The sequence below is a fragment of the Podarcis raffonei genome, chromosome 13, assembly GCF_027172205.1.
Source record: "Podarcis raffonei isolate rPodRaf1 chromosome 13, rPodRaf1.pri, whole genome shotgun sequence".
NCBI classification, from domain to species: Eukaryota; Metazoa; Chordata; class Lepidosauria; order Squamata; family Lacertidae; genus Podarcis; species Podarcis raffonei.
This window is the reverse complement of record NC_070614.1, coordinates 37,309,693-37,337,494: the sequence shown is the minus strand read 5'-3', so window position 1 is coordinate 37,337,494 and position 27,802 is coordinate 37,309,693. Positions and strand designations below refer to the sequence as shown.

The window sequence follows — 27,802 nt, the reverse complement described above, 5'->3', positions numbered from 1 at the left end:
GGGGGGGGTGTCTGGTTACCTCATTATAAGGCCTCACGCACACACACTTCGGCTCCTGCAGTAGCCAGTGCCTGTGGAGAGGAAGAGAGATCTCTGGACTGCCCTTCTCCGGGTGAGGTCAGTGTGTGTGTGTGTGTAGCCAGCCATGTTTGCTAGGTTTGGTGCTTGATCTGTATAACTGGGGTGCAGGAAGGGCTGCTGAGATGGTCTGTGTTCTTATCCGACTACTTTGTGAGACACTAACAAATGTGATTGTTGGTGAGGTTGTTCAGTAGCAAGTCTGTGCTTGGAAGACTCATGAGCACATTTAGAGGAACATAAGAAGCTGACCAGATGGCACATATCAACCATCTAGTCTACTCTGACTGGTAATGGCGCTCCAGGTTCTCTGGTAGAAAAAGCCCTGCTAGCCAAGATTCCTTCCAGATGCAGAATGCCAGGGACTGAACCCAGAACCTTTCCCATGCAAAACATGTGGTCTTCCACTGAGGAAATGGCCCCAAGCCCCCGCTCCTTACAATTCATATATTAATCTGTTTCTTTCCAAACTATGTCCCTCTTTTTCACGATAATCTAACTCTTTCCCTCAAAGCTCATTGGGAATCATTTCCCAGTCCTTTGCCCATGGGACCTGCTATCAACGGGACAGTCCGACCAATCATAAAATATTAGAACACCACTGAACATGTGCAGAGTGCCTTTTTCACTAGGATTAGAAGGCAGGGCTTCTGGCTCACAGAAAGTGGTTTCTGGGCAAAGCATGAGCCCCACACAAACCTCTTCTGTGTAATTAAATGCAGCCTAAGCGGTTATTGGGTTCGTAAACTCAGCCTCAAATACTTTCAGCCACAAACAATTGAACCTTCTTCCTCAAACCAACAAGCAACCAGCCCATTTTGTGGCAGGATAGCAGAGCGCATGGAACTGCATCAATGGGAAAAGGCAACATGTTTGCTAATATTCTGCTATTATTCAGTGGGAGAGATTCAAGCAGAACTTTAGGTTTGAGCAATTAAAAAAAGAGTAAGACTTTTGTGGTTAGAAAAGTGATGGGAAATGCACTGAAAAGTATAGGTTGTAGGAATGAGTAATGGTTTGGGATGGGGGAGATATTGGATTCTATGTTCATTTAAAGGTGAAGCTACCTGATTTTCATTTTCAAAAACAATGCATGAATCAAAACGCAGCCACATCGTGAAATTCGCCCTCCTGCAAATTTTGCAATGCAATTCTCCAGCCAAGTAACATGTACGAAAATGCAAATACCAGGGTAAAGTGTGCATAAAAATGCTTATAAGTGAAAATAACAAAAAAGACACATTCCGATAGGGGAAATCGCTTGCGGAAAATGTATATAATTGGGCAAAATTGCACACAAATGTGAATATTAGGAGAAATTCACAATAAAATGCTGGTGAATTTTTCATCACACAAAAATCACAAAATGCTGTGGTAATGTGGATAACAGAATTTAAGAGTAGAAAAATGAGAAACTAGGAGAAGTTAAAATGTAAACACCCTACAAGCAGATCAGGATGAACAGAGAGTGAGTGCTCACTGTAGTATCATCTCCCTGCAAACAAATCAAACCAAACACTTAGTAAAGACCAGGTATAATCAGCATTAAGCTTCATGCAAACAAATCAGGATGAGTGCTCAGTAAATATATCATCTGGGGGAGCCCTGGGCAAACATTTCTCCCATTCCTGATTTCATCACTTACAAGTCATGAATTCTGAAATCCCTGTTTTAGTTTGACACCTTGTTCAGTCGGGGAACGAGTGGAGTCCCCAATTTGAGCTCCTTGCAGCTTACGGCAGGGTTAGCCAACATGGTGCCCCCAGGTGTTGTTGACCTACAGCTCCCAGCATGCCTGACCCTGACTCTGGCCATGTTGGCTGGGGTGAGGGAAACTGGAGTCCAACAATATCTGGACGGCACCATGTTGGATACCTCTTGGCTCATAGTATCCTAAAGGAAAGCAGAGTTTGCTGGCTGGAACCCTGAACAGGAGCACTGTGATAAGGAGGTGAAGATACACCGCAACATTTTGCTGCAGATCGCCTTTCCCCCTCTTTACTGTTCCAATTTACGCATGTAGTAACAGTAATAATAATAATAATAATAATAATAATAATAATAATAATAAATTATTATTATTATTATTATTATTATTATTATTTATACCCCGCCCATCTGGCTGGGTTTCCCCAGCTGCTCTGGGTGGCTTCCAACAGAATACTAAAATACAATAACCTGTTAAACATTAAAAGCTTCTCTAAGCAGGGCTGCCTGTTATCTATGGGGTTGAGCTGGATGTCCTCTAGATACATTCTAACCACTGCATTATGGCAGCACCAGTCTAGTCAGAGGCTTAGTGTCTGGTTCAGTTATCTTGTGTCTTTTGCACACAGGGAAGCTTGCCAGAGGTGTAGTTCATTATGTTTGCCTTTAGAGATGTAAGCAAACAAATTATAAAACAATTCAAACACTTTTGCGCAGCAAGCATATGGTAAGTCGGATTTGCTTCCCGGATGCGGAAAGAAAGATATCATTCAAAACCATATCAGGGCTTTTAAAAAGGTGGCATGACCGTAAAGGGCTTTTTTCTGGTTTGTTTGTTCTTGAAGCTTTCCATTAGGTAGATGAACTTGCTTGGCACAGCAGTGACTCCTGTGAGGGAAGGTGGTGGCTTCGGATTGGCAGGATACAGGGATGCCAGCCCAAGCTGGTCAAGGTTATTTAAAGATATAGTAGGAAGGGACTCAAATGGGATGCTGAGAAACAATGGAAGGAGACTTCCAAAATATCTGTGACCTTTCACAACAGCTGCTCAGGACAAACGCTCCCACTGCCATCACCTCAACTGTGTCAAACAAAGCCACAGCGGGCACAGGAAGGGCATGGAAATTGTGCCCCAGAATGCCCCTCTGCGCAAGCCCAAACCCTGTAGGTTTATTACGGGACTGGCCCAAGACATTTTGTCACCTCAGGGAGAGCAGAAAACAAGACCAAACAGGCCAAGGCAGTGGCAGTGGCAGCTGGTGCCCATTGGGACTAGTGGGGCAAAAGATAAGGAGGCCAACAGCAGGTGGCGTCAGAGCCAATGAGAGGCAGAGCTGCCAGGTGAGGACTAGCTGAGGGCAGAGTGAAGTTGGTGGGGCAGTGTCCCAATAGCCATCATGAATCAGTAGCCACTGAGTCAAGTGCTTGGTATCCAGTGCTGGCCAAGATGTTTTAGCACATTGGCCACTGTAAGAAGAGGATGTTGGATTAGTTGGGCCACTGGCCTGATACAATGAGACTCTTCTTAAGTTGCTGTGCCAAACAGAGCTCCTTGTAGATGGGGCAGAATAAAATGCCATGCTATAAACCAACCAACCAACTAGAAAAGCAACTTGTTTGCATTCCAAATTGATCACCAACCGATCTTAAGTAATCCTCTCAGCACCATCTCCTCTTGACACTCATATTGGGGCCTGCCCTGCCATGTAGCTGTCTTGGGGGAGGGAATATGTGAGGTACTTTTGAAGGGCCACTAATTTCTAAATACTTGTGCTTTTGTATTTTTAAATGTTGTATTTTTGTTTTGTTGGTCATATAAAATTAATTCAACACACACACACGATTCAAAGCACCATGTGGATTTTTCTCCCTCAGGTGCCAAAATGCTTTGGGTTCAGGTTGTCTGTCACCCACCTGCCCCCTCAGAAGTAGTAAATAGCTTTTCCAACCTTACACGTGTTTGCTCTCACAACAAGCCTGTGAAATATGTCACTGTTGACATACCTTTTACAAGTAAGGGAACTTGAGGCTGAGGTGGTGACTTGAGCCAGTTTGCACAAAGGAGCTCGTGGTGTGGCCTGTAAACATGAAGTAGTTTAATTGCCAGGCCTTCTGTGAAAAGAAACCAGAGAACTGAGACTTTGGGAAGGCATGGGGCATGCATACCTAAGATACCCACATGGACCAGCTATGCCTTGGCACATAAAACACACACAAAATTGTCTCATTGGATGATGCCAAGGCCAGTCTAATCCAGAGTTCTGCTTTCAGTGGCTGCCTGCTAAGTGCCTCTGGGCACTCCCAAGCACCACACATAAGGGTTGGCATTTCCCATTTGTGCCTGGCTATCTGCTGTACAGGCTGACACTGCTTCTTTACATGGAGCTTCCATTTGGGATGAACCATTAATTTTGCCCAATCCTCTTTTTTTTCTTTTTAAGACACCTGAACTAATTACTATTTCTGCATCTTGTGAATTATATAAATAAATTATCTGCTGTACACCCCCCTCCAAAAAAAGGATTTTCTTTTGTCTGAAGCTAACTGCAAATATACCTCACTGGTGAGTTCATATTCTAGTAAGCAGGGTAGGGGAACCTGCGACCCTCCAGATCAGCTACAGTTCCCATCATCCCTGGCCATTGGGGCTTGCTTCTGAGTAAACCTGCTTAGGATTGGTTTGTGTGCCTGCCTTTTTCACTAGCCAAAGGCACACTGGTGAGTTCGTAGCCTCTGCCATGACCCAGCCATCTCTTTCCTAGAAGCCGAGGTGAATGCAAACCTAATCAGCACCTATACATCTTAGATGGCCTGCTCTAGTCATTATCCAGATCAGGGGTCAGCAACCTTTTTCAGCCGTGAGCCAGTCCACCGTCCCTCAGACCTTGTGGGGGCTGGACTACATTTTTGGGGGAAATGAACAAATTCCTATGACCCACAAATAACCCAGAGATGCATTTTAAATAAAAGGACACATTCTACTCATGTAAAAACACACTGATTCCCGGACCGTCCGCAAGCCGGATTGAGAAGGCGATTGGGCCGCATCCGGCTCCCAGGCCTTAGGTTGCCTATCCCTGATCCAGATGGTTTAAGAGTTATCCAAGGCTATATTGCTTCCCCAACCTCCCCAACTTCCAGCAGCTTCAGCCAGCATGGCCAGCATTCAGGGATGATGGGAGTTGTAGTCCAACAAGAACACTGCACAGAATCACAGATGAGGCTGTTTCAAAGTTCATCGGGTCTCACCGTCTGCTGATTTTACAGCATCAAATACTGGAATGTTACAGGGAGGTTGTAATGCTCTGCTGGGTGATTGTGTGGCAAAAACCAGGGAGACAGGCAAGGCACTACTGATCTTAAACGTACAGCAGGGGAATTAGCATCCACTGCACAAACCCAACAAGAAGAGGATCCTCTTTGTACAAGGTGTTTCCTGTTTCACTTGCTGGTTTCCCATGACAGTCGTGGGGGAATCCAAAGTCTAGAAGCCTCATTACCAGTCAACCAAAGGATGGCAGTCTTCATCAGCCATTATACGTTTGGAACTAGGCCAAGGATGGGGAGCTGCTGGCTTTCCAGATATTGTTGTCCTCCAGTGCCCATCAGCCTCTGCTAGCATGGCCAGTGGCCTGGGATAATGGGAAGAGCAGTTCAGCGGCATCTGTAGGACCACAAAATCCCCCCATCCCTGAACTACGTAGTTGCTTGAGCTTCAGACACCTCACGCCAGCCTGGTTTTGAATATGTCAGTAATATCAAAGGCAACACGATGACCAAGTACAACAATGCAATATCAATATACACTCTTTATATAATCTATACGGAACATTGAACAATATGAAATATATGAAATATGCACTCTCTGCAAATCATATGCATATTTCATATCATTCAATGTTCCGTATAGTTTATATAAAGAGTGTATATTGATATCACATTGTTGTACTTGGTCATCGTGTTGCCTTTGATATTACTGATAATTGTTTGCAACACAGGGGTTTAACTGTTTGGCTTTGAATATGTGGCACAAAAGTCCCTTATCGCACCAATGGGTTTACTTTGGAGTGAAGCCATTGGGGTTAAACAGTTACGTACCTTTAGGCATGGATGTGTGCGGTGATATCTTTGCATCAGATCACTTCCTGCTGGTACAATGTTTCCGCATTGGCTAGAAAGCGAGATTATAGCACTGTACTCGCATCAATGCTTGTGGTGGCTTTGCAGCTGGAAAGGCGCTAACTAGGCTTTGGGAAAGAGGGAGGAGGACATCACGTCAGGGCCTCACGCCTCCTTCCCAAAACCCAGCACCTTGCTTACCGGGCTCTAAGACGGAGCCCCCTCAGCTCAGAACCCACTTGCACAGCCCTAAATCTACCCCCACCAGGATCCCTGATGGGAGCCACTGCTTCCTACAAGGGGAATACCTTCTGTTCCCTTCCACACTGAGCCGTGCAGTGACAATGGTTATAAATAGATAGTGATGGAAGGCTTGGAACTATTCTCGCCCCTAACTTTGCCCCCACATACTCCGCCTGCTCCAGCCTTTGATCACAATCCTTCTTTGTCTGTCCACTGCCCTGCCTGCAGTTCGTACCATAAAAGGGAAAGGGATTCCAGATGGAATTAGGATGGGCTCTCAGGAGAACTGCCGGGGAAGGGGCTGGGATGAATGGCGATGACCTTTGCTCTGTGCCATCATCTCCTATTTAATTTTTGCCCTGATTGGGTACCCCTGAAGATAAGCCAGTGTGTTGAGAAGGGGGCCATATTTAGTTCTGTATTCACAAGTTCCCCTGCTGTCATTGCTGAAGAGTTTCTGAAATTTAACTCCACAATGCATCCCCCACCCTGGCCAAACCTCTTTCTTCTCTTCCAGGTGAAACCCAATAACCACCACCATGTCTGATGAGGAAGCCGAGTACGAGGAGTAAGTAATATCCAGACTGAGGTTAGGTAAAGGTAAAGGGACCCCTGACCATTAGGTCCAGTCGTGGCCGACTCTGGGGTTGCGGCACTCATCTCGCTTTATGGGCCGAGGGAGCCGACGTACAGCCGACGTCCGGGTCATGTGGCCAGCATGACTAAGCCGCTTCTGGAGAACCAGAGCAGCGCACGGAAACGCCGTTTACCTTCCCGCCGGAGCAGTACCTATTTATCTACTTGCACTTTGATATGCTTTCGAACTGCTAGGTGGGCAGGAGCTGGGACCAAGCAACAGGAGCTCACCCCATCGCGGGGATTCAAACCGCCGACCTTCTGGTCAGCAAGCCCTAGGCTCTGTGGTTTAACCCACAGCGCCACCCGCGTCCCTAGACTGCGGTTACCTATGTGTAATTAAGAATGCACACAAGTTGGGGTTAGGGGTTAGGGGTGGATAAGAATTTCATTTGGACTTCATTTGTTAATTCATTGACGGTTTGGAAACTTCAGCTAGTGCAGAATTCAGCGCCCAAGTTGCTCACCGGAGCAAGACTGGTCTGACTGCACTGGCTACCAATTAGTTTCCAGAGCCAATTCAAAGTGCTGATTTTGATTTATAAAGCCTTAAATGGCCCAGGACCGCAATACGTCAAGGACTGCCTCTTTCCATATGAACCTACCTGGACCCTCAGATCATCTTCTGAGGCCCTCCTTCGTGTGCCTCCTCCCCAAGACGTTAGTCTGAATAACATCCAAAAGTACATTTCAAAATTGTTTCAAGACTATTTAGCTGTATGGTGTTGAGATGTGCCCACAGTTCAACATCAAGGACGCATTAATATATGTCTCCATTGCCTTCTCTCCTTCTCTTTCCCTGCCAACCCCATTTCCCACACACCAGGGAGCAGCAGGAAGGTAAGAGATTCCTAAGTCATCCATTAATACTCATGATCAGTTGTGATCTTTTCCACAATCTTTTCTGGCTGTGGATGTTTTGTTTTTGTGTTTTTTTAAAAAGGCGCTGCATATTTTTTATATACTGGCATCTGCCTATCAACAGATTTGTTTGTCTTTCCTGATGGCATTCCTAGGGTGCATCTAGGCAGGCAGCTCTTAATGCTAACCATTCATTATTCTTCCCTTGTAAGCCACACATGGCATTCCACAGCTATGTGGGTGGGGACGGGGAGGGTATAATTCATCTGAGTAGCATCTCCCCCCACCCCCGCTTTTCCCGATTCATTCTTTTTTTAAAAAAATAAACAAACGACAAAGTTTTATCTCAGCTCCTCCAGGTTCCTCTCTGCCTGCCTCTGCCATGACCAGTTTGCCCAGCCTTCTCTCAGCAACCAAAATTGAAACCCACGCCAGCTGAGGTGCAATGTCATCTAAGCTTCCCACAAAAAAAAAAAATCAGAATGAATGAAACAGTCAACTTCATCTAATCTCCCTCCAAACAAATGATGGTGAATGCTGGGTAAACAGGTTGTCTGAAGTGCCCTTAGATTGATATTTTTACTTGCAGAGCAAGAAGTGAACACCTCATTCTTTCCAGTCCTGAACTCTCGTGTGTGTGTCTGTGTGTGTGTGTGTGTATTTGCTTGTTTGTAAGAACTTTTTCCTCCAGCAAAATGTCTTACAGGGCAGGCCATTCTCCCACTCAGACCTTGTTCCCAAAGCATTTCCCTAACTTGTGGTAATCAGCAACCAATATCCCATATCTGTTGACACCACCCTTGCCAAACTCATAACCTCCCTCTGTCTCATTCTCTTTTTCTTTGGTATCTCTCTCTCTCTCTCTCTCTCTCTCTCTCTCTCTCTCTTTCTTGAAGAAGAGGAACAAGCTGAAGAAGAAGGTGAGGTATTATCGCACATCTATTTCCTCCCTACTCTTCCTGCTGAGCATCCTTTGTTTTGTTTCAGGCCTAAGACACTCTCACAGAATTACTTAGTGGAGAACCAAGAGTGCTCCTGACCCCCACAGTGGCTCCAAATCTTAGTGACTAGGATTCAGAAAAGTTGGGGTCTGGGCTCCATTTCTCTGGGAGGAGAATGGGGTTGTTTCAACTGGGAAAGGGGGCCTGTGTGAACACAGGATGTCCGGTTTCTCTCCCCCCCATGCCTGAAAGGTTTGCCTGCTGTCATTCACAAATTTTCTCCCTTCTGGTTTTCAGCCTGGGATGACTCAGCCTCCCTTTATTGTTATGAAATTCACAGGCCACTTTTTTGAGCGTCACATGTTGTCAGGATGCTGTCAGCAGCTCCCGGCTGGTTGCCCAGGAAAGTATAAAGACAAGGAAAGTTTCTTACAGCCCTTTTTTATTTCAAGCTTTACAGAGAGAGGCTATAGAACTCAGCCTCTTGGATAATGGCATAGTCACGAGTGAATCTACCCCCCCCTTCTCTCCCACTTCCTTATTTGTCACCATCATCACCTCCTCTACGGGTGCCGCTAAGCGCCCTCTGTCTTTGAGCTCTTTGCTCTCCTACTTTTAAGGCTCGCCGGGTTCTGGGAGGTGGTGGGTCTGGAATGCTTTCTAGTGACAACGTGTCAGCCAGCTCCTCCTCCTCTGCCATTATTTCCCAACTTTTCTCCTCATCTGCCTCTGAGCTCTGACCTCCTGCAAACCCCTGTTGTAAATCTAGACTGTCTTCCTCTTCCTCCTTCTACCTGGAAGGGTCAGGATGGGCAGGCAGTCTCCACCATTCTTCCTCCTCTGCCCAGTCTCTGACATCTGTGCAATAACTCTGTCTCATAACTGGGTCCAATGCTGTTTTCTTTTCTTTTTTTACAATCTGCATTCCACCTCCTAGATGCTTGAAGCCGGTCCCTTTATTTATGCTTGTAACTTCTTTCTTTCCTTTCCCCCCCTTTTCAACCCGTTTGCTTAACCAGGTGACAATGCTTGATGGCGGCAGCGGCTAATTTTGCCTTCCAATTATAACTGAGCATTATTTTTCCCCTTCAAATTTTTGTCCTCTGGTACCATTCCCTGTGCACCTGGAAACAGTTCTGAGGATTGTGTATTATTCTAAATGGAAGCTGAGCCATGAAGTGTAAATGGTTCTTTTCAATATTTTTGTGCCTCTTGGGAAATGGTTCCTATTCTTCTTCTTGCCATTTTTTATTATTTGAAGGCATCCATTGTGGGGAAGAAGCAGAGAAAGTATGATGGCATCACGGTACCAGTCAGGGATCACATAAAGTGCAAAATGTGAAGGTGGCACTGTGTAGCCATTCAGATTTTGCTACATGGGGACATCGCTAAGACCAAACAAATAATATTACTCTCAATTTGAATGGAGAGAAGTGGCCTACATATCATAGCTGTCAACTTTTCCCTTTTCTTGAGAGGAATCCTATTCGGAATAAGGGAATTTCCCTTTAAAAAAATGGGAAACATTGACAGCTATGCTACATATCTCCTCTTTCCCCCTCGGCTAATGTCTTTTTTATTTTAATGACATTTCCCTCTCATTTTTATCCACAACCTGTAGATCAGGGTTTGGGAAACTTTGGCCTGGCAGAAATTGATGGACTTCAAAGCCTATCAGCCATAGTCAGCATGGCCAAGGATGATGGGAATTGGAGTCCAACAATGTCTGGAAGACTAGAGCTTCCTCACCTCTGCTGTAGATGGATTGATCTGCCTTTTCATTTCTCTCATTAATTGGGTCTCTACCCTACAACTTCCCTCTCTCTCCTTGCTCCACCTCATCCTTGCTCCATCTGTGTTCCCCGTCCTCCTGACCCCTGTGATATATGTTGTTTGCAGTGGCTGACGAACCTGAGCAGGCTGCTGAGCAAGGTATCTTTCCTCTTCACTCCATTCTTCCTTTTTGGGGTGGGGGTGGGGTCACAGGAGGGGGCAAGTCAAAACATTACTTCCCCTCCTCTCCAGCAAAATCTGGCATGTCACAGCCTGGTGATGGGCAGAGCTAGGCCACACAACCTCAGGCAAATGGCTGGAAAGAAAGCATAAACACATGGTCTCTGATGCCCTGCTCTACACATGATGAGGTGATAGAACAGGCTATATCTTAGAGACTAGGAAACCTGTGACTCTACTGATGATGTTGGAGTACAACCCCCATCATCCCTGGCTATTGACTGATTGGCTGGCTGGGGCTGATGGATGTTGCAGTCCAAGAACATAGATTCCTCATTCCTGATGTGGGTGAAGGGTTGCTTTTGAGTGCTCCCCTACAGAAACACTTATCTGCCGTTATGCAGCTAAGACACCAGGCCTGAAGAGATCCAGTTGCACTAGCAGTTAGTTAGTTAGCTAGTTAGCTAGTTAGTTAGTTAGTTAGTTAGTTAGTTAGTTAGTCAGTCAGTCAGTTTGTCTATCTGTCTTACTTGTAAAGAGTTGTTAATGTAGGGGAGCATTCATAAATGAGATCTGCTCTCTGCCATATGACACCCACAGAGGCAGCTATTGGGGTTTTTTTACCCAAGAATATCTGAGGACATTATTCTCATGGGTGTTCTGGTCCAGGAAACACTGTCAGGAGAATGTGGGGAGCTCTGGTGCTTTTACAAGTTGCCACAAGGTTTTACAAAAGAGAATGGAAAAGACATTGGCTGCTATGTCTAAATTAAGGCTAGCCAACTTTCTGCCCTCAGTCTTTGAGGGGGTTTTCTTTTTGCCCTTCTCGCATGAAATACTAGGCCAAAAGCTCTGCCTCATTCTGATGCATAGTAGGCTTGGCCTGAGTCTGGTGCCGAGTGCACCACCCTTCTGAGTTAAATTTAACAGCTTACTTTATTTACATACGCACACACCTCCGGCAGCTCCCGTGAGGTATTTCTGACTTCCAAGAAGTTATCTCCCCAGCCATCCACACCCCTCAAAGCAGGAGGATGTGCACAGGTTCCTAACAGAATATGCCTTGTTGATATATTTTGTGGAGATATATCTACAGGCCTCTGGTGTTGTCCGTGTGCCACACATGTTCTGGATACATGCAAGTCATGTGTTTTCTCTATGTATCTGTGTTGAGAACATGTGCACCCCCATCATGTCTATAAGGGAAGCAACATATCTAAGCCCAGATGTGGGTAAAAGATATTTTCAAGTACCTATGGACATGCCTGTGACCATGATCATGAAAACCGTCTTCTGTCTGGTGTCTGTCTGGACTCACCTGCCAACAGCCCTGAAATTTGGGTTGGATTCCTCTAGGCTGACCCTGGAATATTTACCTGCTGTACGGCCAAGCGTTCTGCTTTCAGCTAGGGTTGAGCCAAAATATCTCAAAAGACAAAGTTTGTGGCAGTTGACTTTCTTTTTTTAGCACCTCCCAAAAAGAGAGCATCCTGAATAAATGAATAGATTCACTAATGAATAAATGAATAGATAAATAAATAATCATCCCCTGGATGAGAATAGTCCCCAGTTTTGGGTTCTATGAAAAATTTCACCATTCCTGAATTTTGGGTGCAACTTTGGATCTAGTTTAGGGTTGCCATATTTCAAAAAGTGAAAATCCGGACACAAAAGTTGTTGAGAATTATTATTATTATTATTATTATTATTATTATTATTATTGGCCAGATGTGTATGCCAACATGGGTTGCCTACATGTCTGGATTTTCCTGCTTCCGACTGCAGTATTCTGGGTATGTCCAGATGTACGGCAACCCTAATCTAGTTGTATTATGGTTTGGTATCATTTTAATATCTTTGAAGAAAGCGATGGACTTCACACTCTTAGCCCCTTGCTCCCTCCACCCAACCATATGGACTAACAGCAGAGTTTCATTCAAAATTAAATGAGACGGACGTGTCTCAGAAGAGAGTTTTCTGAGAACTGTTGGAGAATTTCACCTTACTCCTCCCTCCCAAAAAAACCCCACAACCACTGCCCCACCTCCATTTCACCCCCACCAAACATCATGAATAATTTGAGGAGGCTGTTTTAGACCAGTCTCATGCTGGGTGGGGCTGATGAGAGTCCTAGTGCAAAATGTTGGGAGGGCACCAGGATGGGGAAAGTTGACACGAGCCTCTGTGGACTATAGTCCACCAGCTACATCAAGTGTCCTCCTCAGAGTTGCAGATGGATCGATAGGCAGAGAGACCCAGTAACCTCACTGCCATGCATCAACTCCTTGGTCACGACACAATTTCGGTATTACATTCTTCATTTCCTCCAGTTCAACAATCTATAAGTTTCAAATTGACCTGCAGTCAGATACTGGTATACCGTATTTTTCCGTGTATAACACGCCCCGTGCTTTTTTGGGGGGGACTCCAAATTAAGAAAATGGGGGGAGATTGCCCAGACTTATTGAGCTTTTGGGGGAAAGGATTGTCCAGACTTGTTGAGCTTTTTGGGGGGAGTGGTCCAGAGTTCAGCTTCTTTTAGGGGGGATCAGCAAAAATCGCTCACCCGCCTGACCTACGCTGCCACTCGCACACGTGGCAAAATCCACCTATCGTCTGTCCCCTCGCCAGCAGAAGCCGCCAATCACCTGCCCGATTGCCGCAGCGACAGCCAATCAACACCAGCCCTTGCCGCAGCCACCAATAACACGCCCATTAGCCACTGACAATCTCCGACTTGCAGCAGCAACCAGTCCCACATCCCCCTATGCACTATCCATGTGTAAGGTGGCCCCAAATTTTTTACACAATTGTTTAATTTTAAAAAAACCTTGTCTTATACATGGAAAAGTACAGTATATCTCTGTGAGAACGTAACGGTTTGTGCTTCACCAATGGTAGTCGAAACCCCACTTCCGCAACTAGCTCCGGAGGGCAGCAAAGACAGCCATTTCCTAATCCTGGCCAAGAGCCCACCAGCCCTGCAGGGGAGCTGTTCTCACTTTGCAGAGGGGGAATGCAGGACAGCTGGAGGCAGAACGAGAGAATTCTCAATGCGGGCATCTAATTCTTGGAAGCTGGGAAGGCCCCAGAGACAGTGCCTTGCTGACAGCCACAGGGATGTAAGAAGCTCCCTTATACCAAGTCAGCCTATTGGTCTCTCTAGCTCTGTACTGTGTACACTTGTTGACAGGCAGCATCTCTGCAGGGTCTCATGCAGAAGCCTTTCTCAGCTCTACCTACAGACACCAGCTCCCCACCCCTCCTCCTGCCCTCCAGAGTTTTTTGAGCTGGCTCTCTTTGTACAGCCAGTTGATGATGGTTTGTTCTGCGTCTATTAATGACCATTCTTTGCCTTCTGTTTCTCGCAGAGGAAGAACGCCCCAGGCCCAGGTAAGCAACAGGTATAAGGTCCTTCTTCCACAGAAGTTCACTGACCACAGGATCATTGGATGCTGACGTTCTCGCCGGAGGGTGGAAGAAGCAGTGTGTACACAAAGGCAGAGTTGCTGCCATTCCCCCCCCCCATCAGAGTCTCCTGCGTCTTTAATTGTAAGTCTGAAAGTCAACAGGCTGACAGGCTGAAAGTCAACAGAGTTTTCTGCCCAGGGTGGTATCATCACAGTGAGGGAAGGCAGTAATTATTGAATCACTGCCTAGAATGTCTAGTTTTTAAAAGGCCCTGAAACCTTTTGAGTGTTTCCCACCACCCCCTATAATTTTTATTAAATTTTCTGTTTTACATTTTAGAATATTCATTTAAACAACCCAATGACACCCCTTCTTCTCTTTCCATGGTTCACTTTGCTTAACATAAATCCCTGCATATTTTATATAAACTAAACCATTCAGTACTCCATTATTACATCCATCAAATCTTATTTCCACTGCTGAATTTATCTTAATGCCACCCACGTTTTCAAATGTACACAATTTCCCCCCATATATTCAATAAACATTTTCCAATCTCTTATTCTATATGTTTGGTCCACAAGCTGCACATATTCCATCAGTTTAAGTTGCCATTCTTTTTTAGCTGGGACCTCCCTCGTTCCACCACACGGACAGCAGTAGTGCCATACATAAATAACCTTTTTTGACACCTGAGAATTTCTGCAAAACCTTTTGAGTGTTGATGGGCTTTGATTTTTATTTTTTAACTGTTGATTCTGTGGAGGCCTGATTAGATTAGCTGATTAATCTCATAGTGATCGTGTTATGTAGTTGGGAGGAGGCGGTTTTTACAAAAAAATAAATATGTTATGACTTTCTGTGTGATCACTAGAGCAGCTTGTTGTGACTGCACTGATATTTTTACAATTAAATTCTAAATTTTGTATGCAGTTGTTTGTCTATTTGATGTGCATTTCTTTTTTACTGTACGGTGCAAAGAGAGAGTTAAGGTGATGAATAAGTTCAATAAGTATTGATCCTTCTATAAGAAAAAAGGACACCCCAACACAAAATTGGAACTTGGAGATTCCGCTTTTTGATACGCAACTTTAAAAATTCTCTCTCCCCCTCCCCCAAAACAAAACACACTCACAGCAATTCATTTTAGCTCTGACATGTCTAATTCAAGGGAAGTGGTAGCAGAGATTTGTATCAATTTTTGGCAGGGTTTTTTTTTGGGGGGGGGAGAAGGTGAGTAGCATTTTCAGATATTAACTATATTTTTATTTCCTTGTCTGTATTTGCACGCAAAGGCCGGTGGTTCCACAGTTGGCTCCTCCAAAAATCCCTGAGGGGGAGAGAGTAGATTTCGATGTGAGTATTCTGTTTTATTAAACTGTCCTAATCCCCGGGTTTTTTTTCCCCTTTTCTTTTTTGCATCACTTCCCAGACAGCCCCGAGCCTTTCAAACAAACAGCCTCTGCCAAAAGACCAGACATTTAGCCAACTAGCACAGATGCCCTCCTCAGTCAACCTTAGTAATTAAATTGGTTCTCACAAGACAAATTGGGGACCTGGTTCCTGGGGTTGCCTGATCCTCTGCTAGCAACTATAAACATGTGGCGGCAACAGCAGCTACATCTACAGACACTAGCTGGTGATAATACACATCTTTTTTTTTCCCCATGGGTGAAAAACAAGGTGGTTCTTAAGTGGAAAAATAGCTGGAAATGAAAATTTAACCATTAAACAGTCCTTTCTTCCATTTATATTTGCTTTTAATTTTTAAAGACAATGCCCGCAGTGTGTATAACATGTACTTTGGCCTTAACTTATTAGAGATAGTGGGCAAGCGGGCACAAGGAGACTTGTGGTCTGCCTCTCTGCTTCGCGTTGCTTTTGCTGGAGAGCGAGAGGGGTTGGTGCGCACTGACCCCTCTTGCTCTCCAGGCCTCAGGGATAGCCGCCTGAAGCCTTCGGAGCGCAGCGCAAGTTCCCGCTGTGCTCCGGAGGCTTCAGGTTCCTTTCGCTGAAGCCAGGAGAGTCTTGCTTCAGCAGAGAGGGAGAGCTGTGCAGCGCCCCTTCAGCCAAGCGGGAGGAGAAATGGAAGGGCCTCCATTTCTCCTGCCGCTTCGCTGAAGGGGCGCTGAGCAGAGTGGGGGAGATTTTTTTTTTCTTGTTCTCCCCCTCTAAAACAAGGTGCGTCCTATGGTCCGGTGCGTCCTATAGAGCGAAAAATACGGTAATACCTTTCAAGGGTCTGCCCTAGGCCAGCCCACAGAGACATGCACAGGACCATCTGGGTGACTACATCCCCTTCAAGCTAAGCTCTCCCTCTGCCTGATAAACAGGACATCCACCGCAAGCGTATGGAGAAGGACCTCCTGGAGCTCCAGACCCTCATTGACGTGCACTTTGAGCAGAGGAAGAAAGAAGAGGAGGAGCTCGTTGGTCTCATGTCAAGGATTGTGAGTTCTTTCTCTTTTTTGTATGTAATTTTTATTAGGTTTCTTTTCTAACAACAAATATCAAAACCATTTCCAAACATACATTGTACATTTCCACACACCCCTTCCCGTTGACTTCCTTCAGCTTCCCCTCTGGTTTGTTACATTAAATGATACAGTGGTACCTCAGGTTACATATGCTTCAGGTTACATACGCTTCAGGTTACATACTCTGCTAACCCAGAAATAGTGCTTCAGGTTAAGAACTTTGCTTCAGGTTGAGATTAGAAATCGTGCTCCAATGGCGCAGCAGCAGTGGGAGGCCCCATTAGCTAAAGTGGTGCTTCAGGTTAAGAACAGTTTCAGGTTAAGTACGGGCCTCCAGAACGAATTAAGTACTTAACCCAAGGTACCACTGTACAATCTGCTATTCCTTATCTGTCATTAAATGTTATTAAAGGATTGTGAGTTCTGGGCAGCAAAGGATTGTGGGTAGCTGGCAACAGAGGGGCATCTGGTCAGTGTGGGGACACACACACACACACACACACTTGTGTATTGTGTGTAGACTGGCGCCCATTCATTTCACAAGGCTGTCCACACCTGAATAAATCTCCCTCCAGTTTCATCTCTAGTCTTCCCCAATCTGATACCCTCCATATGTTTTTGGACCGCATCTCCCATTATCCCTGACTGTTGGCCATGCTGTTGCGACTGATGGGCGTTGGGAGTCCCAGAACATCTGGAGGGCCACAGATGTCCCCATCCCTGCATTGGGTGGCTCATTTGAAATTGGTCAGCGGTCCAGCAGTTTACCTGCTCACACCACCTACTTCTAAGGGTGTCGTGGCAATCACATACAGTGGATGCTCGGGTTGCAAATGTGATCCATGTGGGAAGCACGTTCGCAACCCGCAGCGTCCGCAACCCGCAGCGCTGCGTCTTCTGTGCATGCGCAAAGCACAATTTAGCGCCTCTGTGCATGCGCAAGCGCCGAAACCCAGAGGTAACCTGTTCCGGTACTTCCGGGTTCGGCACAGTGCGCAACCTGAAATCACGCAACCCAAAGCGACTGTAACCCAAGGAATGACTGTAGTGGTTTTTCCTTTGTTTAATTAAAGGCATGGGAGGCAATATCCACTGGCATACATTTAAGGCACTCTTCCGCCCCTTTGACAGTTGTGGCTTCCCCCACTTGAATCCTGGACCCTGTTGTTTGTTTAAGGATGCTGGGAATTGTAGCTCTATGAAGGGTAAATAAATTTCCCCAGGATTCTTTGGGGAAGACATGACTGTTAAGTGGCACAGATCGGCTTTGAATGTATAACTTGGTTGTGACTTGGGAATGTAGCCCATGAGAGCTTTAATTCTCTCTCTCTCTCTCTCTCTCTCTCTCTCTCACACACACACACACACACACACACACACACACACCTGAAATGAAACCAGCACCACCCATCTTGCACTTAGGAAAAATAATTCCACTGGTGTTCTTTAACCCTTTCTCCGTGTTACTTTTCCTGTCCCACCACCCACTGCTATTTGTTCCATTTGAGAAAACATATTGGTACACATAGCTGCTTTTTTTCAGAAATTTAAAGAGGCTGGCAGTTCAGGGATCTTCATTGTTATGCCCAGTTTGGCCTAAAAGACAAATACTGGGTTGGCAAGGGGTATTGGGGGGGGGTAATGATAAGAAATGCTGGCAGCTAAGAAGCTGCCCAGAGGGAAAATAAGTTTTTTAAGGTTACACAGAAAGGCAAATTTTTATACGAGACACGCAACCTGTTCTTCAAGATTACATCGAAGGGTCTGATCTGCTTGACGCTTTTACAGGCGACTTGACTTGCAAGTGTATGTTGATTCACCCAGCAGTGGTGTAGATAAGGATCTGAGAGGTATTTTTAAGAGACATTTCAAAATGTGGGTAAAATGTATTCATCCAGTTCCAGAGACATATGAGAAATGGCCTTTTGAAATATAAATTGGCACACCTTTCCAAGCAATATTTGAATCTTGTAGCTGCATCCTGTGTTGCAAATCATGTAGCGAGCTGGATGTTGAGCGAAATAACCCCCAAGTTTCGCTTGCAAGCCTATGATTCTAGGGGTCTGTTTCAACGTTTCCAAACACAATTCAAAGTGTTGGTGCTGACTTTTAAAGCCCTAAACGGCCTCGGTCCTGTATACCTGAAGGAGCGTCTCTACCCCCATCATTCTGCCCGGACACTGAGGGCCTTCTGGCAGTTCCCTCACTGCAAGACATGAAGCACAGGGAACTGGGCAGAGGGCCTTCTCGGTAGTCGCACCCACCCGGTGGAACGCCCTCCCATCAGGTGTCAAGGAAATAAGTAACTACTGTACTTTTAAAAGACATCTGAAGGCAGTCCTGTTTAGGGAATTTTTTAATGTTTAATGCTGTGTTGTGTTTTTAATATTCAGTTGGGAGCTGCCCAGAGTGGCTGGGGAAACCCAGCCAGATGGGTGGGGTAGAAATAATAAATTGTTGTTGTTGTTGTTAACCAAACCCATTGGGTTGGCTTAGAAGAGCCATTCTGGCTGCTAAAAAGCAGGAAATACAAAACCATACATAGAGTGCCAGACTGTCAGGGACTGTACAGAGAAGGAATGGTGGAGACCGCCTCCCCCCACCCCAACCTTCCAGAGAAGAGGAAGACAGTATAGATTTACAATAGTGGTTTGAGGAAGGTCACGGCTCAGAGGCAGATGAAGAGCAGAGTTGGGCAATAATGGGAGAGAAGGAGGAGGAGCGGGAAGCAGAGTTGGAGCAGCTGGCTGACACATTATCACTAGAAAGCATTCCAGATCCCCCTTCTCCCAGAACCCAGCGAGCATTGAAAGTAGGAGAGCAAAGGGCTCAGAGACAAATGGCCCTAAGCAGCCACCGTAAGGTGGGTGGTGCTGTTGACATTTGAAGAGAGGAGGGGGGTGGAGTTTACTAAGCGTTTCTAAGCCTCTCTCTGTGATTATTGAATAAAAGACTTTGGTAAGAACTCTCCCTGTTTGTCTATTCCTGGTAGCCTACTGTGGGGGTGGGATCAGATTCCCTGAAGCCTGACACAGATGCAGCCAAGAAAGTCACAGCATGGAAGAATCAAGGTGTGGGTGTAAAGGATGGGTGGGGGAGCTGGTGGCCCCCCCAATGCTCTTGGAGTCCTCCAGCTCCCACCACGACAGAGAGCAAGGCCAACACTTAGGGGTGATGAGAGCTGCAGTCCGGTGACATCCGGGTGCAGCGGTGTACCTAGGGGTCGGTCATGTTGTCCCCCGTCAAGGTCCCAAGCACAGGGGGACACGAAAATCAGGCCTCTCCACTCTGGCTTGGAATGACTAGGAGCCTGTCTGCCCATCCACACGCTGCCCAAGCCACTCCTTCACTGCTCTGGGTAGCCAGGCAAGGTGTGCAGGCTCCTCTTCCAAGGCACAAGGGAGCTGAGGTGCACCTCTATCTGGGGAGCCCCGGTTTCCCCAACCTGCTCTCAAGATATGCAGGGGAATAGTGAGCAGATTATGGTGTTGGAGGAGACTCTTGAGAGTCCCATGGACTGCAAGAAGATCAAACCTCTCCATTCTGAAGGAAATCAGCCCTGAGTGCTCACTGGAAGGACAGATTGTGAAGCTGAGGCTCCAATACTTTGGCCACCTCATGAGAAGAGAAGACTTGCTGGGAAAGACCCTGATGTTGGGAAAGATGGAGGGCACAAGAAGAAGGGGACGACAGAGGATGAGATGGTTGGACAGTGTTCTTGAAGCCACCAGCATGAGTTTGACCAAACTGTGGGAGGCAGTGGAAGATAGGAGTGCCTGGCGTGCTCTGGTCCATGGGGTCACGAAGAGTCAGACATGACTAAACGACTAACCGACTAACCAACAACAAGAAGTGTGCAGATCTGTGCAGTATGAAAAGGCTTCTCTCTCTCCCACCACCTTCTCTCCTTTTTTGCTTTCACTCCTTTCATTACCTTTTTGACCTCCCCCCACCCTTTTATTTTATTTTCACCTCTTCCAGGCTTAGCTATTTGGCCACCTCTTTGTTGGGTTCATGGAAATATGAACAGTGCTCAGATCTGCAAAAGGCTCATTAAAAAAAAAATCTATAGGTTCAAACTCAGTGGCGTAGCGTGGGTTGTCAGCACCCGGGGCAAGGCAAGTAATTTGCCCCCCCTAACCCGTGGATTTGCGCCCCCTAACCCTAACCCCCAGATGTTGCGCCCGGTGCGGCCGGCCCCCCCTGCACCCCCCACGCTACGCCACTGTTCAAACTTTTACAAACAGGTGGAGTCTGAGACAGATGTTGGCAGCTGGAAAGAAGGGGAAGGAGGGGGAGAGCAGAAAAATGAAGTCTATGTTTGGGGTGAATGCACTTTGGAGATCTAGGATCTCTCTCTCTTTCTCTAGGGCAGCTTTGTTCAACCTTGCACTCTCCCGATGTTTTTGGACTACAGCTCCCATGAGCCTTAGCTAGCATGGCATGTTCAAAAACACAAAGACAGACCGTGATGCAGGGAATGGTTGTTCTTTGCTCCCACCTAGCGGTTGGTTAGCTGTGTAGGCATAAGATCTTAGATGCTGAATCCAAACAGGGTTGCTCTCTTGCAGAATCTACTGAAGAACATTCAGGTGTCGCAGGTTGTGTGACAAAAAGGGTGCTGGTCCACCAGTACTGGAAAAAGAGAAATAGTCATACACATGGTTATCCCAAGTGACAAGGATGTTCCACGGGACAATTCAGGAAAGGAAGGGAAGAAAGACTTCATGGGTACCATGGCATTCACGCTCTCTGGTTTGGCAACCCTTGGACTGCAACAATCCAGATAGGTGCCTATCTGGCCTCCACCCAGCGAAGGAAAGCCTCCCATTTCCCAAGTTCTGTTGTTGAACACCTCTTACTTTTCAGAAGTGTTAAGTTGTGGGTGAACATATCAGACGACACAGCGATTCTTCAAACAGCTCTTGTTTATTCAGAGGCCAGAACAGAACTGAACTGAAGGGTTCAGCCAGCCTGCTTATATAGAGCTCCAGTACAACGTAACTGTAACAACTTTCTAAAACTATCCAATCACTGAACGTCACTTTCGATCCCTTATTTGCATAACTATCTACAGTATCCCCCTGCTGGCCCAGGGTGAGAACTTCAGTACATAACAAGAAGCTTCTCCTGTCTAGTAGTCAGTGTTGTTTGCAAAGTCACTTTCACGTTTCTCCTTGAGGACCGCAAAGGTCTGAGTCGTTTCTCGTGTCATTCGGCAGGAACATCGGCGGGCGGAACGTGCTGAGCAGCAGCGAGTCCGCACTGAGAAGGAACGGGAGAGGCAGAACAAACTGGCCGTGAGTATTGCCATCGCCTGGCAGCTTCCCATTCCAGCTCACGGGTGGGGGACCTCAGGCCAGGAGCTGAATGCGGCCCTCCAGGGTTCTTGGCCCAGCCCTGGGGACTCTCCCCAAGCCACGCTTCACTTCATATGCTCTGTGCCTGTTTTTGCCTGGCTGGAACGTATATACCCCTGAGCTCTGGAAGTGCCTCTTGGTTTCCTGGACAGGACAGACAGGGGTGTGTAAGGCCTGGGCATAGAAATTACATACCGGTGCGGGTTTTTTCGGGGGGGGGTACTCAACGGTACACCCCCCCCGCCCTGCCCCCCCCCCCGCCGCTGCAAATGCACTTACTGTAACAACTTCATGGCAGCTTTTTCTATTTAAAACTTACTGTAACAACTTCATGGCAGCTTTTTCTATTTAAAACAAAAACCATTGGACATACCCATTAACTTAAGGTTACCAGACATCCCCGTTTCCTGGGGGCAGTCCCCGGATTTACAAATCAGTCCCCATTGAAGTTCAAAAGTGTCCCCGGATTCATTGAAATAAATATGGTAACCTTACATTAACTGCCCCACTTTAAGTGGGACATCCTAGATTTACTAGCTCCCAGGGCGTCCCCTTTTGGCTCCCACGAGAGCAGGGCCCCAAAAGATGCCCGTTTTGGGGGGTCATAATCTTGTGCGAGTCACGTGGCTCCCACAGGAGTGTGGCCCTGAAAAATGCACATGCTGATTTGACTGGGCGACATGTTGGAGAGTATGAAATGAGCCCACTCTAGAAAAGGTGAGATTTACATTGGTTGTTTCTGCCCCGCCCACCACTGTCATGTTCCCTGCCCCTGTTCTGTCATTGGATAATGGATTCCACACGGTCACCCTGTGCAGGAAGAGAAGATGAGGAAGGAGGAGGAGGAGGCCAAGAAACGGGCAGAAGATGATGCCAAGAAGAAGAAAGTGCTGTCCAATATGGGTGCTCATTTTGGCGGGTACCTGGTAAAGGTAAGTTGCTGGGTAACAGTAAGGAGGGATTTACTCTTTTGGATAATCAAGTCTTTGCTTTGCTTTGCTTCCTAAATATTTCAACCACTTGCATGCCATCCAATTGGACCTGTTCTAGAGGTGTACAGTGCTAGCTAATTCCTCACTGCAAAACCATAGCTTCATAGTAGAGGATGTGCTTTGCAGGGGGGGCGGGGAGTGTTGCTATAGGATATTTGGTGCTTATTTTTTCCCTCTTTTTTGATTTTTCGCCTTTTTTTTGAACCAATTTTTATTTGATTTTTCAAGTGTAGAATTATAACAATACAAAATATATATCCACACTTAGAGATTTCTCCGAATCTCTGGACTTCCCACATTCCCCTCCGTGGGTCCAATTGCCAACCTTTGCAACTGCATATTATTCCATAATCCATACTTTATGTCACTCCATTTTGTAGTATCTGCTACATTACAAGTGTTATTGCAGTCCTGCTAATGTTTTCATCTGCTTACAGTGGTCTCCCAGATAAATTATATATTTTCCCCCATTCTCTATTAAAGATTGGGGGATATTTGGTGTTTCTAACAGGGAAAGGGAGATGTGGGCTGAACAGTCTGGAGAGAGCAAATTCACCCTAGCCCCAAGTAAAACCTGATGTCCACCTTATCTATTCAGGTTCATCCTCTGCAACTATTCTCAAGCCTTTGAGAATCTGCTTCCCACCTGATCTTCTGGAAGGGACGGAATATATAATAGCACCGCGATGCCATCAGGTGGCTCTTTTCACAATTGCAGCCACCATCCCTTTCCTGTGATTCAGTCTGTTGAGGGTAGAGAGATACCTGTAGCCGATCCAGATGTTTCTGGACTCCCAACTAGGGTTGGAAGAATCTGTGCATCTTGCTTCTCTCCTTTCCCCCATTTTTCCAATCTTCATTTTGGTTCTTCACATGCAGCAATTTGCAAATTCTTTTTTTATATATAAGGGGGGGGGGGAATCCCAGTGAAAATTCTCCAGCATTTTACTGCAAATTTCTCCTAATGAATTTTATGTTATTTTCACCAATATATTCATTGATGTGCACAGTTTCCAAATACATGCATTTTTGTAAACGTTGTTTCACTGGAGAACTGCAAAATTCAGATGAGTGCCAATTTTTGAAGGGTAGCTGTGTTTTGGTTCACATATTGTTCTGGAAAGTTTGTAAGAAGCTTGCAAACACAGTAAAAATACAAAAAAAAAACCCAGTTACAGTAAACACAATCGATAAAAGCCTAAAAAACAAAAGCATCTCACAGCTCTCACAGATCCTTCCCCCACCAAAAGAGGCCGCAAATACTTTAAAAGCCTTCAAATTAAGGGTCAAAATCCTGGTTTAAAAAGTTTTCCCTAGGTGATTCCCTTTTGTACACACTTCCCACCTGGGTTCTCTCTCTTAGGCCGAGCAGAAACGTGGCAAGAGGCAGACAGGCCGTGAAATGAAGATCCGGATCTTATCGGAGCGAAGGAAGCCGCTCAATGTAGAGAACTTAAGCGAACAACAGCTGAGGTTGGTAACAGAGTGGAGCTGCAAGACTGGCACCAAGGGTCCCCTGCAAGGGTCCCCCATAGAAGAGCCCCCTTGACCCTGCCCCCCTCCTCACCATTGCAGCTGGCTTATTCATGTGCCTCACACTTTGGCCCTGTTATAAGGGGGGGGCTGCTCCTTTTTCCTTATGGGGTATTCCAGAGCCCATATAGAGTTCTTAAGTGGGTTCCTTATCGGTAGGAGAAATAACAGAAGCCAACCAGAGAACAGCTGTACCTTAGAAGTCAAACAGAATCCATTCCGGAAGTCCGTTCAACTTCCAAAACGTTCGGGAAGCTACAGAAACCGCAACGGATGATCGGGTTCCAAAGAACGTTCGCAAACCGGAACAATCACTTCTGGATTTGCGGCGTTTGGGAGTCAAAACGTTCATCTCACAAGGCATTCGACTTCTGAGGTGCGACTGTAAATTGAAAAGCAAAGCGGCTAGTAAGCCTGATCTTTATTCAGGGAACAGTGGCAACAGCGTTCCACACTCACCACACGCAGGAGGGAGGAGAACCCAGAACATTGGTGCACAAGCCCTTATATAGAATTTTGAAATTGCCCTCCCTGTAGCCCAAGACCAACCCCCTGAAACATCATACATACATACATCACAGGAGGCAGTCTAAAGCAGAGGAGGCGGTCTCCAGCAGAAATCCTGCCTGCCAGGATACCTGATAATGGTCACTGGTTGCATTACCTGGACAGCCTGGCCATTCTTTTGTGATGGTTAATACTTTAGTTCCTGAGTCCAGGTCACAGGCTCACCCTATTCATACACAAATATGGCCTTAAGGCAGGATTTGCAAGCAAAAAGACAATGGGAAAGCTTTCCCCATTTGCCTCCCTTACTGCAGAGGAATATTTGAGGTCAGTGGGTGAGTCAAAATGGCTTCAGGATTGCTCTCCCGTACTATTTCAGACACATAGTTCATATACCGTATTTTTCGTTCTATAGGGCGCACCAGCCCATAGGACGCACCTCTTTTTTTGGGGGGGAAATGAATAAAAAAAAATTATTCCCCCCCCAGCCGCGGCTGCCGCCCCAAGCCTTGCGCACACCTGCCCGAAGCACGGGGCACCCTCCGGAGGGCTCTGCATGCTTCGGGCTGCAGGCTGCCGCCCCAAGTCTTGCGCGCCCGGCGGGAGCTCCCGCCGGGCGCGCAAGGCTTGCGAACACTCGCCCGAAGCATGGGGAGCCCTCCGGAGGGCTCCCTGTGCTTCGGGTGACAGGCTGCCGCCCCAAGCCTCGCGCGCCCGTCGGGACCTCCCGCCGGGCGCGCAAGGCTTGCAGACACTCGCCCGAAGCACGGAGAGCCCTCCGGAGGGCTCCCCGTGCTTCGGGCGACAGGCTGCCGCCCCAAGCCTCACGCGCTCGGCGGGACCTCCCGCCGGGCGCGCAAGGCTTGCAGACACTCGCCCGAAGCACGGAGAGCCCTCCGGAGGGCTCCCCGTGCTTCGGGTGACAGGCTTCCGCCCCAAGCCTCACGCGCTCGGCGGGACCTCCCGCCGGGCGCGCAAGGCTTGCGGACACTCGCCCAAAGCACGGGGAGCCCTCCGGAGGGCTCCCGGTGCTTCGGGCGACAGGTTGCCGCGCCAAGCCTCGCGCGCTCCCACCGGGCGCGCAAGGCTTGCGGACACTCGCGGGGGCTGCAGGCTGCTGCCCGCAAGCCTTGTGAGCCCGCGGGAACTCCCGCCGGGCTTGCAAGGCTTGCGGATAGCTTCCTGAAGCCTGGAGAGCGAGAGGGGTCGATGCGCACCGATGCCTCTCGCTCTCCAGGCTTCAGCGAAAGCCTGCATTCGCACCATAGGACGCACACACATTTCCCCTTCATTTTTGGAGGGGGAAAAGTGCGTCCTATGGTGCGAAAAATACGGTATTTAGATATGTGTGCATTTCTGAACATTTATTCTATATGTGAGACCTTAAAAGTCTTATAACAGCCCAAAGGGGAGAAGCAGACACAGCAATGGCGGGGAGAAGATATTGCTGCCTTGGCTCTGTCTGGCAGCCAAGATGAGGCAGAGGAGCACCATCAGTTGACAGGAATGGCGGAGAGGAGGGAGGGAAAGTGGCTTGGCCAAAGCCCCCACCATGGCCACCAGCAGTTCTTGGCACCATTGAGTGTCTGGCCAGGGAGGGGCATGAGGGATGTGGGGGGGGGGAGGGAAAGGTTTTTTTTAAAAAATCAGATAAGTCCCCCAAACCCCAATACAATTTGCCTCTCTCTGTCCAGGGACACAGCCAAGGAGCTACATGACTGGATCCATCAACTAGAATCAGAGAAATTTGACCTGATGGAAAAATACAAATGTCAGAAGTATGAGGTAAGGAGGGAGAAAAAGAAATATACTTTTGGATACGGAACTTTCCCTGCTGCCAAAATGATATTAACATCAATTTCCTTCTCTCTGTGTTGTTTGTGTTTCCCTTCCTTTCCAGATCAATGTTCTTTACAACCGCATCAGCCACGCCCAGAAATTGTGAGTGACTTTGTGGTTCCGGCAGCAACACACATACAAATTACTCTGGCCTCAAATCCCATTACCCACCCACCCACCGCATGTTTTATAGCCACAAAACTTGTGCATTTTCACAACTGGAATCCACAGTGTGGAAACTGCTTGAGGAACAGGTTCTAGTGTTCATGTGGAACTGTGCATGAATTCATAAAGTCCACAACTGCCAGATTATAAATTTTAAAAATCCTCTTTTTGGCACCTGCTGAGGAGTTTTTTGTTCAGACAAGCTTACCCAAATGCTTAGGAAGTTGAGGTCATTTTAATCTGTTTCAGCATTTTAACTTTTGTATGTTTTAAAATACAATTGTAATTTTTTTTCTTGATTTTATTGTTATATCTTTATGTAAACTGCTTTGAGGGTTGTTGTTTTTACAATCAAGCGGTATATAAATTTTCTGAAACAAATAGATAACATACTATTTTGGAGAGGTGGAATGCAGGTCACCAAAATCTCAAGATCTGCACCAATTGGAAGCTGAAATTCAGCTGTAGAATTCTCTCAAACTTTAACATTTCATATTTGGAAATTTGTTGTGTCATATTCTGGTCTTGTGACTGCTTAGCTTGAGTTTCCCTCACAAATTATATTTCAAATACATAGTGTATATATGCAAGCAGTACACAGAGCTGGGTGTGAGTCTTCTTGGATAGATAGATAGACAGACAGACAGACAGACAGACAGACAGACAGATGGTGAATGTGGATATTTTACAACTTGTACATTTCTTCCTTGCAGCAAGAAAGGTGCTGGAAAAGCCAGACTTGGTGGCCGCTGGAAGTAAAAAAGAAGACACCCACCCGCCTACAATTTATGCGGAGATCTGGGAGCCACTATTGAGTGCAGCATCCCACTGCTTCCCCTGCCCTGTTTTATGTTGAAAGTTGGCCAGCCTGCCCTTTGTCCATTCTTCTTCACCCCTGTCATGTGTGCCTGTAACAAGCTCTTTGTCACAAGCCAGACCCAATAAACCAAACTCTCCCCTCTGTGGTACCTCCCTAGTGA

The 27,802-nt window shown here is 46.7% G+C and overlaps 1 protein-coding gene across 4 annotated transcripts; it reads left to right on the top strand.

Annotated features, from left to right (window-relative positions):
* On the top strand, positions 1 to 27,802 carry TNNT1 (troponin T1, slow skeletal type). 4 transcript variants are annotated; one of them, XM_053361672.1, is made up of 13 exons: positions 1 to 112; positions 6,665 to 6,715; positions 7,610 to 7,623; positions 10,485 to 10,517; positions 13,910 to 13,931; positions 15,245 to 15,305; positions 16,283 to 16,399; positions 21,649 to 21,726; positions 22,605 to 22,718; positions 24,142 to 24,251; positions 26,513 to 26,603; positions 26,719 to 26,759; positions 27,536 to 27,802. In XM_053361672.1, exons 2-13 carry the CDS (start codon positions 6,687 to 6,689, stop codon positions 27,579 to 27,581), a joined length of 756 nt encoding a protein of 251 aa, XP_053217647.1. In that variant the 5' UTR covers positions 1 to 112; positions 6,665 to 6,686; the 3' UTR covers positions 27,582 to 27,802. The 4 variants fall into 4 exon arrangements, with proteins under 4 accessions (XP_053217647.1, XP_053217648.1, XP_053217649.1 ...); XM_053361673.1 differs by having other exon boundaries at positions 23 to 117; XM_053361674.1 differs by lacking the exons at positions 1 to 112; positions 6,665 to 6,715; positions 7,610 to 7,623 and adding an exon at positions 8,522 to 8,564.